The sequence below is a fragment of the Podarcis tiliguerta genome (assembly GCF_965153285.1).
Source record: "Podarcis tiliguerta genome assembly, chromosome: 7".
NCBI classification, from domain to species: Eukaryota; Metazoa; Chordata; class Lepidosauria; order Squamata; family Lacertidae; genus Podarcis; species Podarcis tiliguerta.
Genome location: NC_139540.1, coordinates 44,012,489 through 44,028,711, shown reverse-complemented (window position 1 = coordinate 44,028,711; position 16,223 = coordinate 44,012,489). Strand labels below are relative to the sequence as shown.

The 16,223-nt window shown below is 39.7% G+C and overlaps 2 protein-coding genes across 4 annotated transcripts in view; both read left to right on the top strand.

Moving 5' to 3' along the window:
* Window positions 1-16,223, top strand: part of RIOK3 (RIO kinase 3) — a 910,199-nt gene that overhangs the window by 219,831 nt on the left and 674,145 nt on the right. The gene's annotated exons all lie outside the window — the stretch shown is intronic.
* The window catches only part of LAMA3 (laminin subunit alpha 3), a 126,720-nt gene that overhangs the window by 101,761 nt on the left and 8,736 nt on the right, over window positions 1-16,223 (top strand). For all 3 annotated transcript variants that reach the window (XM_083451495.1, XM_083451496.1, XM_083451494.1), the window contains 15 exons: window positions 750-866; window positions 1,379-1,558; window positions 2,373-2,515; window positions 3,624-3,803; window positions 5,533-5,684; window positions 5,780-5,942; window positions 6,307-6,440; window positions 7,586-7,733; window positions 9,081-9,200; window positions 9,562-9,683; window positions 11,202-11,322; window positions 11,620-11,760; window positions 11,869-11,999; window positions 13,970-14,101; window positions 15,278-15,422. In XM_083451495.1, coding sequence (XP_083307621.1) covers window positions 750-866; window positions 1,379-1,558; window positions 2,373-2,515; window positions 3,624-3,803; window positions 5,533-5,684; window positions 5,780-5,942; window positions 6,307-6,440; window positions 7,586-7,733; window positions 9,081-9,200; window positions 9,562-9,683; window positions 11,202-11,322; window positions 11,620-11,760; window positions 11,869-11,999; window positions 13,970-14,101; window positions 15,278-15,422 — 2,129 coding nt within the window. The remainder of the gene's footprint in view (window positions 1-749; window positions 867-1,378; window positions 1,559-2,372; window positions 2,516-3,623; window positions 3,804-5,532; window positions 5,685-5,779; window positions 5,943-6,306; window positions 6,441-7,585; window positions 7,734-9,080; window positions 9,201-9,561; window positions 9,684-11,201; window positions 11,323-11,619; window positions 11,761-11,868; window positions 12,000-13,969; window positions 14,102-15,277; window positions 15,423-16,223) is intronic.

Here is a 16,223-nt window from a genome sequence, read left to right as displayed (position 1 = left end):
AAGTGAAGGGGGGAAATTGCATGTAGCTTGACCAGCATGCTTCTTGACTCATGAGAAAAAGGATAGCATTCAAAAACGGTTGGGAGTCATATATATTTCTGTTTGAGGGATTTGTGCAACGTCCTGATTGATACCTACTTTACTGTAGACCCTGACCCACCAGGGATCAGGGGTGTGCAGCCAGAAATACTCCCAGTGCCCAGGATGCTATATGCAAGATTGAGGGATTCTGAGAATAGTTGGGTTTCAATGATTAAAATCATGCAGTTCCAGTCCGCTCATAAGACATGTGGCACCCTCATCGCTGTTATTGGCTGTTACGGAGTAATGTGAAATAGGATTCCAAATATCTCTGACCTGCTTAGTTCTCAGCTAGCTGCTTTTAGACAAGTAATAAAAATCAGTTTGGAGCTTTTTTGAAAGGGTAATTCTTTCTGTATTCTACTACTTACAACCTGATCCCATAGAAAGCTATTATCTGGTTGCAGAATATTGGGTTTTTAATGCAGAATTACAAGTTTACTGAGTATACCCAATGCTCACCCATCTCCAAAGTCAAGTGTAAAGGTGGCCATTTAATGTGTTTATATTAGGATTGAATTTGGCTGTGATGGAGTTGCTTCCCCTCCTCCTGTTGAAAGACTAGAGAACAAAGTAGTGAAGCTTCACCAGAAAATGATCCAATCCATAGTTATCAGACTGATTTAACACTCGGTTGGTTGGTGGGTTTTTTTGTGCTTTTTTTACAGATATAAGTCCCACTCTTGATGACTTAAAGAGCAGACTTGAGGTTGCCGAGCACAAGAAAAATGTGATAAAGGCAAATCTTACAAGCTTTCAAAACGACCTTCAGGGGATAAATAGAGGTAAATAATTTGATGTGGACTTCCACTGCTGTATATTTTGCTCTGCATTTCTTATTATGCCAAGCAACTAATCCCTGGCCCAACGTCCCGCAAGCAAAATCCTCCCTTCTGCCAACCACCCAAACCCCCACCAATTTTAGCAACTGGCAGAAAAATAAAATAAATAAATAAATGAGAGATTGTGTCCTGCACTCTCTCCCCAGTCATCAGATCAATCAACTGGTGAGTGGGGAGAAGGTATTTCCTTAAGATGATCTGCAGGGATTAGCCACGTAGAGCCGGGGAGCTGTGTGCAAGAGGGTGCAGAGGCCAAGACCACTGGCATGCAGGTCCTGGAGGGTTGGCCAAGGGTAACTGTGCCCTCAAACCAAAAACATTAGACTGCCACTGCCTTGTAAATAAAAAACAGCCCTACCCAAATGGGGAAGGAAAAATAATAGGGAGCAAAATATGTGGTCATATGGCAACCAGTCAAATATTTGGATCTTTGTACATCTTTTCCTTTCTGCTAGATGACACAGACGGCTTGATTACAAGTGCAAAGAACATGGTCCAAAATGCCAATGACATTACAGCTAATGTTCTCACGGAACTGAACCCAATTAAAGAAGATGTGGAAAAGATAAAGATTTCCTATGGAAGCACACAGAGCTCTAACTATAACAAGGCTTTGAATGATGCAAACAATACAGGTAGGCAGTTTGTTTGTTCCATGGGCCTCTTCCAGCCTTTCAGGAGTGATATCGGCATTTGCTTTTGAGGGAGAACTAGGCCATGTTGCTGTTGTTGAATATTCTTTCACAACTTGCTAAATATAAATGTTATAAATCTGGTTATTGCTGGGAATTCCTAGAAAAGGTACTCACCCAAAGTCTTTGCTTAAGTCTTGGGGGACTTCCAGACTGTCACTGTTTTGTGAGTGGGATTCACTCTCAAGACTGGCAATCTCAGGTTATACTGTTAAAGTGGATTAGATGCGCAACAAAGCTCCTTTCATTTTTTTATTTTTTTTAAGGAGCACGATGGGAAATGAAAGGAAAATGTACTGGAAAGCGAGGGATGACAATTGCTTTACTTAATGCCGTACAACCATCCCCACTACCCCTCAAACCAGCAGGATAAACATTAAATGAATAGGTTGTCGGGAAACTACCCTGGTATGAATTGAGTGTGCCCCATTATACAGTGGTACCTCAGGTTACATACGCTTCAGGTTACAGACTCCGCTAACCCAGAAATAGTACCTCAGGTTAAGAACTTTGCTTCAGGATGAGAACAGAAATCATGCTCCGGCGGCACGGCAGCAGCAGGAGGCCCCATTAGCTAAAGTGGTGCTTCAGGTTAAGAACAGTTTCAGGTTAAGAACGGACCTCCGGAACGAATTAAGTACGTAACCAGAGGTACCACTGTATTCCAGCAATTTCAGATTACATGACTCATATTTTGCATTTTAGTACATAATGTTTCCCTCATGTCACTAAAAAAATAAAAAAATCCTATCCACAGTAAAGAACTTGACAAACATCCTCCCAGATCTGTTTAACAAGATTACACGCATCAATGAACAACTTATGCCAATAGCTAACATATCAGAGAATATAAACCGCATCAGAGAGCTCATCCAGCAAGCAAGAGATGCTGCTAACAAGGTATGTGGCTTGTGGCAGAACCTTCCATAGCTTCTTCTTTCTGTCCTCTTTTGCTACCTGTCATCACATGTTCGCCCAAGAACGTTGCTACATGCCCACACTCACATATTTTATTATTGTTACCCAGGTGTATTTAGTGGAACCTTTAATAAAGAGGAATAATTTATTCTTTAAGTCTGCCCAGAGAGCAATTTCCCCCAGGACAGGTTTGATGCTGAAAAGCCAACTGGACATCATCATCATTCTTATTGTTATTTTATTTATAGTCCACCTTTTTCCCTGATGGGATTCAAAGCAGCTTACATATTAAAATGAGAACCACTAAAAGTATAGGAAAACAATAATAAAAAAGTAAACATTGTTAGAAGTAAAGCTATATACACATATATAAAATCTGTTTAAGCCATACAATTACAATAAAAAAAAAAAAGTATGGCACCAGCCCAGTCATTAAAAGCAGTCAATTCACAAAAGCATTGGGGCAAAGATGCTGCTGTAAATGGGTGTCAGCTTGGGTATCCTGCTAATTTGTGGCCTGTTGTTTTGAACTCCCATGGGTCATGATGGGGAGAAATTGCTTTTGAACAGACTGGAAGCATCAGAAAGCTCTCTCTTCATCATGTGCAAGCATCACACAGGGAAGCTTGAGCTTAATGGCATTATCTCAGTTCCCTAATCCATGTTCATAGGACTCTACCCTTATGGAGCAGGCAAGATGGCCCCGGAGAAGGGGGGTACAAGAATTAAGTGCTAATATTGTTCACTAATTGAGTAAGAACCATTACTTACATGCTTAAAAATGTTCATGTGCTTACCAGTGTAAGCCACAAGAAAAACCAGTATTTTCCATGGGTACATGGTGCAAACATATCTTACAGGCCCACAGTTACAGAGCTTCAGTTGCCTGCTTCTCCTCTGTTTCACAGAATGTAAATATTGCTTTCCTCTTGAATACTTTCGGGGGGGGGGGGAGTATGTAGTTGTTTACATATATTAAAGCTGTTGCATGGCTCCCCAGAACTTAAGTCAAAATTGTAATAATATTGCATGTCTGTTTTGATTCCCATATGAGTTTGTAACTGATTATATTCATTTTTATTTTGAATAGGTTGCTGTTCCCATGAGGTTCAATGCCAGTTCTGGGGTTGAGGTCCGGCCTCCAGATAACCTTGATGACTTGAAAGGCTATACTTCTCTTTCTTTGTATCTGCAAAGGCCTCTCTCACGGTTGGACAGCCCACGGCGGCAGACGTCCAACATGTTTGTCATGTACTTGGGTGACAAGGATGTAAGTATTCGTTTCTTGTCTCCGTTATTTGTATTAATATTTATTACGCTATTCACCCATCATGATGGACAATGGGTTGTATATATCTCAGCAGTTGTTCAAATAATTGAATTACTTTGATAAAGTGAGTATCTCTGCAAAAAGTAAACAAAACAAAAAGTCTATGTGAATTCAGTTCTGCCGATTTGTTTATTTTTTATAGTTTTAGGTGGCGAATTTTTCAGTTTTTATGTGAGATACGCACAGTTTTATGTGCCCATCTGGAACCAAATTAGCCTTAAAAAGCAAATGTGCTTTTAATTTGCAATCCATTGATAATTTGAAAGCTTGCAGTCCAATTGTAAATAAAGGCCCATTGTGTTATAATTTAAAATTACATTTCAGGAATTTAAAAAACAATAAAGGGATAATTTTATTCTTACACCTTAGAGCCTCACATATGTAAGTAGTTTGTGTATCACTGTGTGAATGTGTTCCACTTTTTGACTATAATATTAGCTGAAAGTGGAGTGGCGGTTACATCTTTTAAACATGCACAGACATGGCTTATTAACTTAATTTGGGGTGGCAAATGTGAATGGACATCGGACTATTCTATCTAACAGTCAATTAACTGAAAGTGGCTTGTGGGCCCAGGCATAGTAGGCTGAAGCTGGTGGGGGCCAAGGCACAGCAAGATGCAGTAATCACAAGACAAGCATTTTGGGATTAAACAGGCCACAACTTTAATGATTGCAGATGTCAGTAGGCATTGGGTGTATATTCTGAATCATCCAGCCCGTCTGGATTTGGCAGGGTTAATCCTAGGTTAAGGATCACCCTACGAGGTATATCAAATTGGGGTGACTCCTCCAGAATCATCATTTGGGGTGAGGGTGCTATGGCCCATCATTCCCTGCCTGGGCATCTGGACAGAAACATGTTCCTCTGGACTCCCTTAATGGGGTACCCTGATTCTTGGGAGCAGGGGATGGGACTCCCAACCCCCACTCCTCTACCTTGACCAAAGAGCCAACACATTGCCTTATCCACTAGCAAGTTGTGACAATAGCTATGAGGTAGGCAAAAGCCTCAGATAGGCCCAATTTGGCTTGGGGGATAATTCCTCCCTGGCCAAATATTTCCCTATGGACCTTCTTGGATGTTAAGATCAACAGAAGGGGCCCTCTTCGTAATTTGGCCAGTCTCAGAAGTATGGGTTTTTGTGACCTGGAGAGGGAATTCCCTGTGGCAGTCCTTAAGTTTTGGAATTCCATTCCCACAGAGATGTATCTGGCACCTTCATAATGTAGTTTTCATAATATATTGCAGATGCACATTTTTACCCTTTTGACACATGAGATAAATATTCTCAATTCTTCTGTAATTTGTTTGAATACTATATTTTTAAACTTCTGGAACCCATGGTGAAAGGCAAGTAAGAAGGCTCAAAACTATAGTTCCAATACTTCTTGGAGTTGGTGTGCCTCTTTAACTGGCCTAGAATTGGTTTATGCTTCAAATTATAAATGACACCAATTGGCAGCTGCCATCTTGGGGCAAATGGCAGCTTTAGGAGGGTAATTATCACTGGGACCACAAAATAGGTAGAAAAGGTTGGGTGAGGGGAATGTACTCCCTGTGCACAGCCCAACACACACAAAAACAACCGATGCTTCTAAAGATTATTTAAAAATAAATAAATGTGAAGTCAGCTTTCTTAATTAAGATTTTTTTTTTTCATGTTTAGAGTTCCAAGGACTACATAGGCATGGCTGTCCGCGATGGCCGTCTCATTTGCGCCTATAGTTTAGGGGGTGATGAAGCCGAAATACGGGTGCCTGAATCGGTGTTTGAAAGCGATACCAAGGATGCAATTTTGGATCGTGTGCAGTTTGAAAGGTATGGGACTCTATAAAAAAAAATCCTTCCCGATTTGTTTGTGGGCTTAGGTTGAGATATTCAAATTTTGTTTCCCCCCCCCTTTTTTTTTTTAGGATTTACCAGTATGCAAAACTGAATTACATTCAAGGTGCAACCTCTCCTTCACCATCAAGCTTTGGGCCTTTTGATGACAGCAGTGGAAACAGCCATACTCTTCTCAACCTGGATCCTGACAATGTGGTCTTCTATGTTGGAGGATATCCGTCAGATTTTATAGTAATGTGTTTATAACTTATGGAAATATTTTGTGTGTGTGTGTATTGTAAATCAAGTGCTGATACTTGCTTCACAAAAAGGACCTAAGCAATAACAACCCATAACTCATTGTTATTATTAATATTCTGCTGGGAGCTGCCAAGAGTGGCTGGGGAAATCCAGCCAGTTGGGTGGGGTATAAATTATTATTATTATTATCATCATCATCATCATTATTATTATTAGTCAGTATGAGATATATATCCTAGGTGGGTTTCAAAAAAATCAAACCAAATTTTGCATTGAAAAGCAGAATTCATCAATCTGAATAATTAATTAAAATTATGGTGCTGAATTTCACTAAAGACTGTTTTTACTTTTACAGCTTCCCAGTACGCTAAACTACTCTCCTTATGAAGGCTGCATCGAACTGGATAGCTTGAATGAGAGAGTTATCAGCCTGTACAATTTCAAGAGGAGTTTTAATCTTGATACCAGTGAAGTACAACCATGCAGAAGGTAAAAGAAATAAAAAAATCCTACCACATGCCCTGTGCTGTATATTTGGAATTTTATAATACATAGAATCATAGAGTTGGAAGGGACCCTGAGGGTCATTTAGTTCAACCCCCTGCAATGCAAGAATCCTGCCCACAGCCATCCCTGGGTGGGCTCGAACCACCAGCCTTCTGATTAACAGCCAGGTGCACTGACGCATTGCGCCACAGAATAATCTATCACCAGTGTTCAAAACTCCCATTGTTCTAGGTGCATTTTGCGACAGGAAATTTCATTGGTGTGAGCAGTTTCTGAGCTCTGGGCTCAGTTCTGTGCCTAAGATTTCAGATTTAAAACTGCAGAGTGGAAGGAAAGGAGGACCTTTTTCTGCCTCCCCACTTCCAGTTACTCTCTGAAGACTGGAGAAGTATTAAGAATATTAGGGCGGTGAGCAGGGGAAAGACTAGACCATATGAAAAACGAACATAGTATTTTTGCTGCAGTTCATTCATTTTCAGTATCGTCTTCTTGTTACAAAAAAAGGGCGCCTAAACCGTTGTTGTGCCCATAACCTAGGTTTAAGGTGCTATTTAGCTCCTAGCTTTCATATCTCAGCTTCTAACACTGTCACACTCTCCTTATCCCAGTCAAAGTTTAGCAATTGTGGCTTCAAGAGATATCTTTTCTATCATATTGTAATGGCATCCACATGGAACAGAATTAGCAAAGGAAGCTGAACATGTGTTCAACAAGCCTTAACAATTAGGTGTGCTGAACTCCTCCAAGTCCTATGCAGTTTTTAAGAAGCCCATACAGACAACTCAGGCATTCCTTTTGTAAAATCTTTTCCACTTAGTAGGTTGATACTAATGATTAAGCTGTCAGAGGATGAGAGTGCTCATCTTGGGGAAGTAAGGTCATCTGTGTGGGCTTGCTGTGAGATAAATCCACTCTGTGTAGATTCTTTTTTTTTTATGTCCCAACAGGAGAAAGCAGCCTTTTTAAAAATAATTGTGACAAAAATTTGTTTTAAAAAGTTTTAAAATGCAACTTCCCCTTTTTATGATCTCAAACTTAAAAATACTAATTTTGTGAATGTTTGCTTAACATACTCCTTGAGATTCTGAACATGCGGTAGTTCTCACTTCCCCCATTCTTTGTTACAGATATAAAGAACAGTCTTCCAGACTTTATTTTGAAGGCACAGGTTATGCACATGTTGATGTAACTTCACCAACTAGCGCTTTTCGACGATATGAGCAAACCATTCAGACTACTACAGATGATGGAATTGTGTTTTTTGCAAGTAATGAGGTAATATTTCTCCTCGTGTGGAGAAAGTGATTCATGCAAATAATATTTGCATAACAATTAAGAGTGAATGGATAAGAAAATTGAATTGTAGAACCTGAATGTAATTAGGAACAAATATTTAAAAAGCATGTGCTTTACACATGTCTTGTAAAACACAGTGTTTCATACTGCTTCGTGGCAAAAATTGATGAGTAACTTCAATTATTATTGAGAAATCTTAGTTAACTAATTCTTCAGGCCAGGGCATAAGCTTAATCAATTGAAAGAAGACTATTCTTGATCCATTTAAAGCTTTGTATTATTCCAGCAAGGAATTCTGATGCCAGCAGGCACCATAGAAACATATGGCAGAAGTGGAAAGAACGGTTATGCCCAATTACTTTGCCCACAGTCAAAAGACTTGAAGAAGTGAGGTTAGCAGGTGAAATGTTTTGAATGAAAGATTAGGAGAAATTACTGTAACAACCCCCAACCTAAAGATTCAGCCTGTGATTTACTGTGTTCACTGCTTTGTGTTGTCTTCATATAGAAAAACGCTATATGCATTTTATAAATAAATAGAGTTGAGGCAAAAGTTTTGTGTGTGTCAGATCAAAGGAAATAGTGCTTGAGTAAAAAAAAAATGTAGATGTGAATCAACTGAAAGGATGAATTATTCCTCAGGGCATAGCGATAAAATTTTCTTTCAGAGTTGCCTTTCTGCTTTCTCTAACGTAGGCCACTTACGTAATAGTAGGACAGAACTGCAGTAAGCAGAACAGTGTTTTCTTGGGCTTTTTAGTGATACAACATATGAGCTCCTAACCTAGAAATGTATAATAAGGCTGTGGAACCTGCCATGGCAATCATACCAGCTCTGGCCAATCCAGAAACTCGATGCTGCCTGCCAATTGTAAGGCTGATGTTGCAGATTCCTGTTCTGTTCTGCATAAAGGACATCTCTGAGGCCTGAACACACGATAATGGGGACCCAGAATCCTGAGGTTCCAAGTGCAAGCCTGAGTCCTTGAGACTAAGGTTACTTAGATGCCTGAAGAACCAAGCAGGCAACCTGATTCAGAGAGCAGAAATGTGCAGTAGTTGGATTCAATATGGCTTTGATCACTGAAAAGAACAAGTAGAGGATGGCGAGTTATGGATTTCTGAAACGTGGCTCAGATTTCTGAAACGTGGCTCAGATTCAAATTCATCCGTACATTCAGCCACTAGAACTGGTAATGCACATTTTCTTTAAAACGTTGAGGCTGAAATTTTCAGGATTACTGCACAGAGTACTGCTAATGATGCCTAATTCAAATAAATGACTCTTTATAATATATTACATGACATATTATTTCTTAATTGCAGGACAAGTTCATTTGTTTGAGGATTGAAAAAGGCCAGCTGGTACTCAGGTATAAAGTTGATTCACAGCCTCCGAAAGAAGCAAAGAGCCAAGTGGTCATAAACAATGGAATGGATCAAATAGTAAGATTTTTTTTAAAAAAATGTAAAATAAATGAATATCCGACAATGTAATCACTTATGAATGATGTTATAAATGATGCGAATTCACACCATTTATAAAAGTTAACATTTCTGCTTAGCATCTTCTAGATGTTATGTCTTTTTTTCCTTCAAAGAACTTAGTTTTCTCACTTTTACTAGTTATTTAACTACCCAATGGAACAACAGTTAGATTAACTTCTGAAGCATTATTTGTTTTAAAAACAAGTTGTGGTAATATGGAATATATATATATATATATATATATATATATATATATATATATATTCCCTTGTTTCTTTGTAGGCTGGTTTTTAAAATCTGATTGTTTTGCTCATTTCAGGTTCTTTTACTCATTGGTCCACAAATAGTTGCTTTTGGCAGGCCTAGAGAACAAGTTAACATAAGTATGTTTCCGTTCAATTCATATTACCTCGGTGGAATCCCAGCCTCTGTAAGAGAACGGTGAGTTACACTACAGATTACTCCTTAAGACTGTTGTGTTGTTTTATGGATGGAAGTCAGGCCTGCACAACCTGGGATCCACTGAGCTGAATGATGTGACCTTCCAGGTGTTGTGGTCTGACGTTTCTTCTGTGTTTGATGCCTAGTGTGAGCATTGTCAAAGCACCTTGAAAGCTACAAATACTTGGCGGCTGGGCTGTATTCAGCTTGGTAGGTTTCATTTGTGCAGGCATGATTAACACAAAGCAGTGTTTCTCTGAAAGACCTAGATGGTCCTTTCCCAGGTCTGGGTTGAACTGTAAGGCCTTAGTTTGTACCTCCAGTTCCAGTTCACAAACACAAAAGCTTACAGGTGAAACTCAAAAAATTAGAATATTGTGGAAACTTCAAGCATCTGGCATTGTGTGCCTCCCCATTCTTCCTCCAGACTCTGGGTCCTTGGTTTCCAAATGAGATGCAAAAGCTGCTCTCCTCAGGAAAGAGATTTGGGAAGCCATGTCATCAGCTGGTGTTGGTCCACTGTGCTTCATTAAGTCCAGGGTCAACATAGCTGTCTACCAGGAGATTTTGGAGCACTTCATGCTACCTTCCACAGACGAGCTTTATGGGGATGCTGATTTCATTTTCCAGTAGGTGTTTGTCACCTGCCCACAGTGCCAAAAGTATCAAAACCTGGTTCAATGCCCGTGGGATTACTGTGCTTGATTGGCCAGCAACCCACCTGACCTGAAGGCCATAGAAAATCTATGGGGCATTGCCAAGAGACAGATAAGAGACATGAGGCCGAGCAATGCAGAAGAGCTGAAGGCTGCTATTGAAGCTTCCTGGTCTTCCATAACACCTCAGCAGTGCCACAAGCTGATAGCATCCATGCCACGCCACATTGAGGCAGTCATTGATGCAAAAGGGGCCCAAACCAAGTCCTGAGTACATGTGCATGCTTCTACTTCTCAGAGGTCCAATATTGCTCTATTTGCAGTCCTTGTTTTGCTGATTTCATTTAATATTCTAATTTTCTGAGATTGTTAATTTGGGGTTTTCATCAGCTGTATGCCATAAACATCACAATTATAACAAATAAAGGCTTGACATATTTCGCTTTGCATGTCATGAGTCTATCTCATATATTAGTTTCACCTTTTAAGTTGAATTACTGAAATAAATGAACTTTTCCACAATATTCGAATTTTTTGAGTTTCACCTGTACTATGTAGATACAAAAATATGCTTCACGTAAGTTTAATGCCGGTTTGAAGTTGTCATTCTGCCATTGTAATACTGCTCTCATGTGCATAGTGGGGGCCAGTGAATAGAGTGGCAGATTTGAGAGTGGGATACCCTTTTCTAACCAAGATATTTAATTAGTGATCTAGGGCAAGTCACAATCTCTTAGCAGCACTTACTGAATTACTCTGGAGATAAAAAGTGGAAAGCAGTTTGTACATGAAATCAGACATTGGAATCAATAATGGCAAATTTAAAGGCTATGTGGTATTTTTTCTTTCTTTGTGGAAACAGCTTTAATATATCGACACCTCCATTTCGTGGGTGCATGAAGAATGTAAAAACTTCTTTTGAGTCTTCCCCTACAATCTCTGAGATGCTTGGTGTCAGCAAAAATTGTCCTGAAGACTGGAAGGTAATTTGCCGATTACAGATTCCTTAGGTACTGGATACTAATCTATAGAGCTCAACATTGTTTGATCATGATGGTATTTCATTCATATAATGCATTTAAGACAAAAAAACAACAACACAACTTTGCAAAGTGAGGACTTTCACACCTTCCCAGAATAAGATATGTGAGCCCCACATTCCCATGGAGCCCATAATGTGAGATCCATTAATTGCACTTGATATATTAGACAGAAGCAAGGAAAGTAGGAATGACTCTTCTGAAAAAGGAAACCTATTCATTATCCATTTGTATTTTTAGCTTGTGAGAGCTGCGACTTTTTCTAAGAATGGAGTACTTGATTTGAGTGATGATGGTTTTCCATTTCCTAACGACTTCCAAATTGGATTTGGCTTTCACACATTGGCCCTTGATGGAACATTGCTATATTACAATTTACGGGTATGAGAGATATATCTTCTTTTGTTCTCCTGTTCAGAGATAATCATATCCCCTTTTTTGGCCAAAGCTAAAACCTCAAAAATTAAATTTTGGTTTGTTTGTTTTTAGCCTGATGTGCTTACTGTGCTCCTGAGAAATGGCTTTGTCATCGTAAAGTTAGCTGATGAAGAAGGTCAGTCTAGCAAGAGATATGAAGATGGTTCAATGCATTATGTAACAGTGATGAAAGAGGGTGACACGTAAGTCCAACACTTTATGGGACAGAGTGAATGCTATATGGGGCTGTATTGCTTGACTTGACATTTGATTCTATAATATCTAGAAAGTTAAAACTGCATTAGGATTAATGCCAGCAGTTGATGTGGAACCTCAGAATAAAGAGGAGACTTTTTTTGTATTTTCAAAGTCTTCACAGTTCCATTCCTGAATATTAGAGCATTTTCTGTGACAAAACGTAGACCCAGTTTATTTTTGTGTGTTCTGTATGCGCTTATCCCTGTGCTTGGTACGCCAGTTTCACAACCCACTCCTCTTCCATAGGGCATGATCAAGAGCTCTGCAGCTCTGCACATAAGACTAGAAAGGCTTTTCATACTCTTCTGTGAGACTTCACTGGCATTTCCCATTGTGTGCACTATGTGCTTCCCTCTCGGAGAACAGAATGAAGCAAATATTGTGCACACAGAGGTTCAGCAAGCAGATTGAAACTGCTAGATCACAACTAGCATGTATAAATTGATCTCTTAGCTTTCCCAGGTTATGGTAAATACACAGATGCTGCTAACCTTTTGCCTCCACATCTTCTTTGTATGGATTTGCTCAGATATCTTCTTTTCATATCTGTTTTGATCTTTGCTAGCAACCTAGGAATCATGGCATTTTTAATTTTACATAAATCCACCTAATGGGGAAATTCTGTAATGTTGCTGCAATTGTGAAACCTGTGCCCACTGTTAATTTGTGTTGGCTTGGTGGAGCAGAAGCTTCCAAGATTAGATTCTGATGATGTGCATCTCATGTGACGCTCATCACTGTGGTTAACCTGGTTATAGTTGAATGTTCAGTCGTGGTTTGGCCATCACAAATATTGGCTTCTTACTCCATGAATACCAGCTTCTGGGAGGTAACCTGGCAGGAAATAACCCTATCCCATGACAACTGCTTGAATTCTGTCTGTGTGGAGAGCACTGCAGCAACAATCCAATTCATCAGCAATAATGTGTCAAATGTAATGGTTTGATTTCTAAGATAATGCCTATATGGAGTTTTAGAATCTGTATTGGATGCTCTCATTTAGTCACATGGGTATACATAGACTGCATGGGCCCTTTGACTAGCCACAGAAAATGTTACACTGTTAATGAGTGGTGTAGGTTTTGTGCAAACAAAGAGCAAAAGAGGCACCAACGTGGCCACATTCTTCTGCATAAATTGTGCGGAATCTGATTCTACTCTGCTTAATCACGGTCCCATGCAGAAAAGGGGAAACTCTACTGCAGTGAGTCCAAATTTAATAAATACAAGATTAATAAATAAATAGACACTGGTGATTAGAATAGAATCATAGAATCATAGAGTTGGAAGAGACCACAAGGGCCATCGAGTCCAACCCCCTGCCAAGCAGGAACCACCATCAGACCACTCCTGACATATGGTTGTCAAGCCTCTGCTTAAAGACCTCCAAAGAAGGAGACTCCACCACACTCCTTGGCAGCAAATTCCACTGTCGAACATTATATGCAACCCTTTCCCATCCAAGTTGTAACAGGAGAACAAGGCTGTGCTTGAAGTCATAATTTACCAGCTCAGGGTATCATCTTTTGTGAATTCTAGATTAGTGTCCATTAAAAGCTGGACCTTTTGGGTAGCTGTCTCAGTATTATAGAATGCCCTCCTTCTGGGAGCTCTCACTTGCCTATTTTTTGAGGCCAGCAAAAAAAAATTGTTCTAGGCTTTTGAAAATGAGTTAACTAAGAATGTAATGCTACAGGGGTGTGTGTGTGTGTGTGTGTACACACACTGATCTGATTGGTTGGTTTTTTTTCTTTTTTAAAAAATGTACTAGTAGTGCTTTATGCTGTAAACAGCTTTGTGAACAACTGTTAAAACGTACTGTACGAATGTTTAGTGGCTGATTAAATAAATGTTGGGATGACTTAATAGTTTTGCTCTCAAAATTTCACTCTAGGTTGTGTCTTTCTCATTCTAGGCTTAAGATGCTAATTGATGATGTGCCTGAGTCAACAATAGTTGGAACCCTTGGAAGGAAAACAATGAGTCGGCCAATAGAGTTGGGTGGGAATGATTTTGAAGGATGCATTTCCAATGTCTTTATACAAAGGTAAACATATTGCACAAGAGCACAGACTGTTCCAATCCATTAATATGGTACTTTCTGCTCCTCACAAAACCAATGTTTACAATGAGCACAACAGAATTGTAATACGCTGCACGATGCCTTTGGGCATATACTGAAAAAGTAGCATCTGTATGCTTGAAAGTGAAACCAGAATGTTAGCAAGTAGTACCTGAAAAAGACAATACTGTATTGTGCAGGGTTTGGATCGCCCTTCCTCTGTGTTGACTGTACTGCTGGCATTTGCCATACTGCTTAGCTCATGGGCTATCAGGAAATTGGTGCAGATTAGACACACTGCAGCTTCCCAGTACAGCTTGCACTGCATCAGTTTATCAGAACCCACCCAAAATGTGCGGAGGTACAGTTGTGATACTTTTACACTTTCATAACTGTTTTGGTGTTGCTGAGTCCCAGAAAAATATTTCGGGGGCTGCAAACAGGAGGGGCAAAGTATATTTCTAGGTGGGCAAGTTGCTCTCTGAAAGAAAAATAACAGTATGTGTTAAGGACAGGGGTCCAGCAATGAAGAGGAGGGCAAGTTCCTCATTTAGAGGGGTGCTTGCCCCTCTTCCTCTGGTACCACCCATACTGAGCCCACCTGCTCATTTCTCTCAACTCAGGCTGCAATCTTCTACCTCCTATAGCGCATGTAACCTATCCAGAGTCTCAGCTGTTTTCTAACATAAATATTAGAGAACCTTTTGTTAAATCATATTCCAGGTGGGAGGTCCCTGTGAGAGAAAGTAATATTTTTGCAAATCGCCCCTTTACAGAATAAGTAAGGAGCCACTTAAAAGAGAAGTATTATTGATTGGGGAAGGCAGAACATTTATCAATTCAACTAAGATTTACAAATTTATAGATATTATTACCTATATTGTGGGTGCTTATTTCTCAGCACAGCTGCATTCAGAACACCTTTCCCAAAGATGCATTCATTTTTCACTGATAAAGTAGTGCCAATAAAAATGCCACCTCCAAATGTGTCACCTCGTATACAAAACACAATAGAGAGGCAAAGCATTTAGAGAGAAAACTAGGCTAAATTGATTTATTTGTACTGTCTTTCTAGAAAAAAGAATTTCTCCTAAGTATTTTACAAGCCTATCAGCTGGCTCCGCTATGTGAAATATGTGCTTTCTCTTACATCTATTCCAGATCAGATCGGCTTCCTCAAGTTCAAAACCTAACCGATAACACTAAGAAGATTGATGTATCCCTAGGATCCTGTATGATAAAGAAACAACCCAAGCTGATGCTGCTGAAAGACCTGAATGATGTGGACCATCCAAGGTTTTTAAAGGTTGGGAGTTCAGAGTTCCGTAAAGAAAAGGAAAATAAAATAAAATACAAGTTTATGCAACAAGAAAACATACCGTATTTTTCGCTCCATAAGGCGCACCTGATGATAAGGCGCACCTAGTTTCTAGAGGGGGAATTCAAGAAAAAAAATATTATTTAAAGGGAGCGCTAAGCAGAGCCTGTATGCATCCCAGGCTCTGCTCAGCGCTCCCTTTCACAAGCTGCATGGAGTGTGTGTGTGGCTCTTGGGGGCTTTTCCCCGAGGAGGGAGGAGGGCAGCACACACTACGCACACACATTTTCCCTTGCTTTTTAGGAGGGAAAAAGTGTGTGCTATGGAGTGAAAAATACGGTAACTTCTGATTGTTATATTATTTAATTATAGAACTATGTCTAGTTCTCTAGACATAGAAATCAGGATTCCAAAATGCTTGGGAGCCTCCATGAGTACAGGAGGCGTCCTTGTTGCAAACAGTTACCCTTAAACACACAGAGGGCAATGGGGATAGAAGGTGAGCTTGTGGACCTCTCCTCTCCTTGCTTGTGCATTTAAGCCTTATAATGAAAGCCTGAATAGGGCAAGTGGTGATAGCAGAAGCATAATAAAAGAGAGCTCTGATTGAGAAAAAACTCTGGGAAATGACGGGTAAAGGAAGTACTGTAGAAAGATCTGTTGTAAGTAACCATGCTGCTCAGTGTGGAAGGGAAACCTATTTGGATACATTCAGTGATCATAGTCAACAAATAAGCCATGTGTAAATTTTTTGCTAATGTGCTTGAATTAGTATATACAGTACACGCT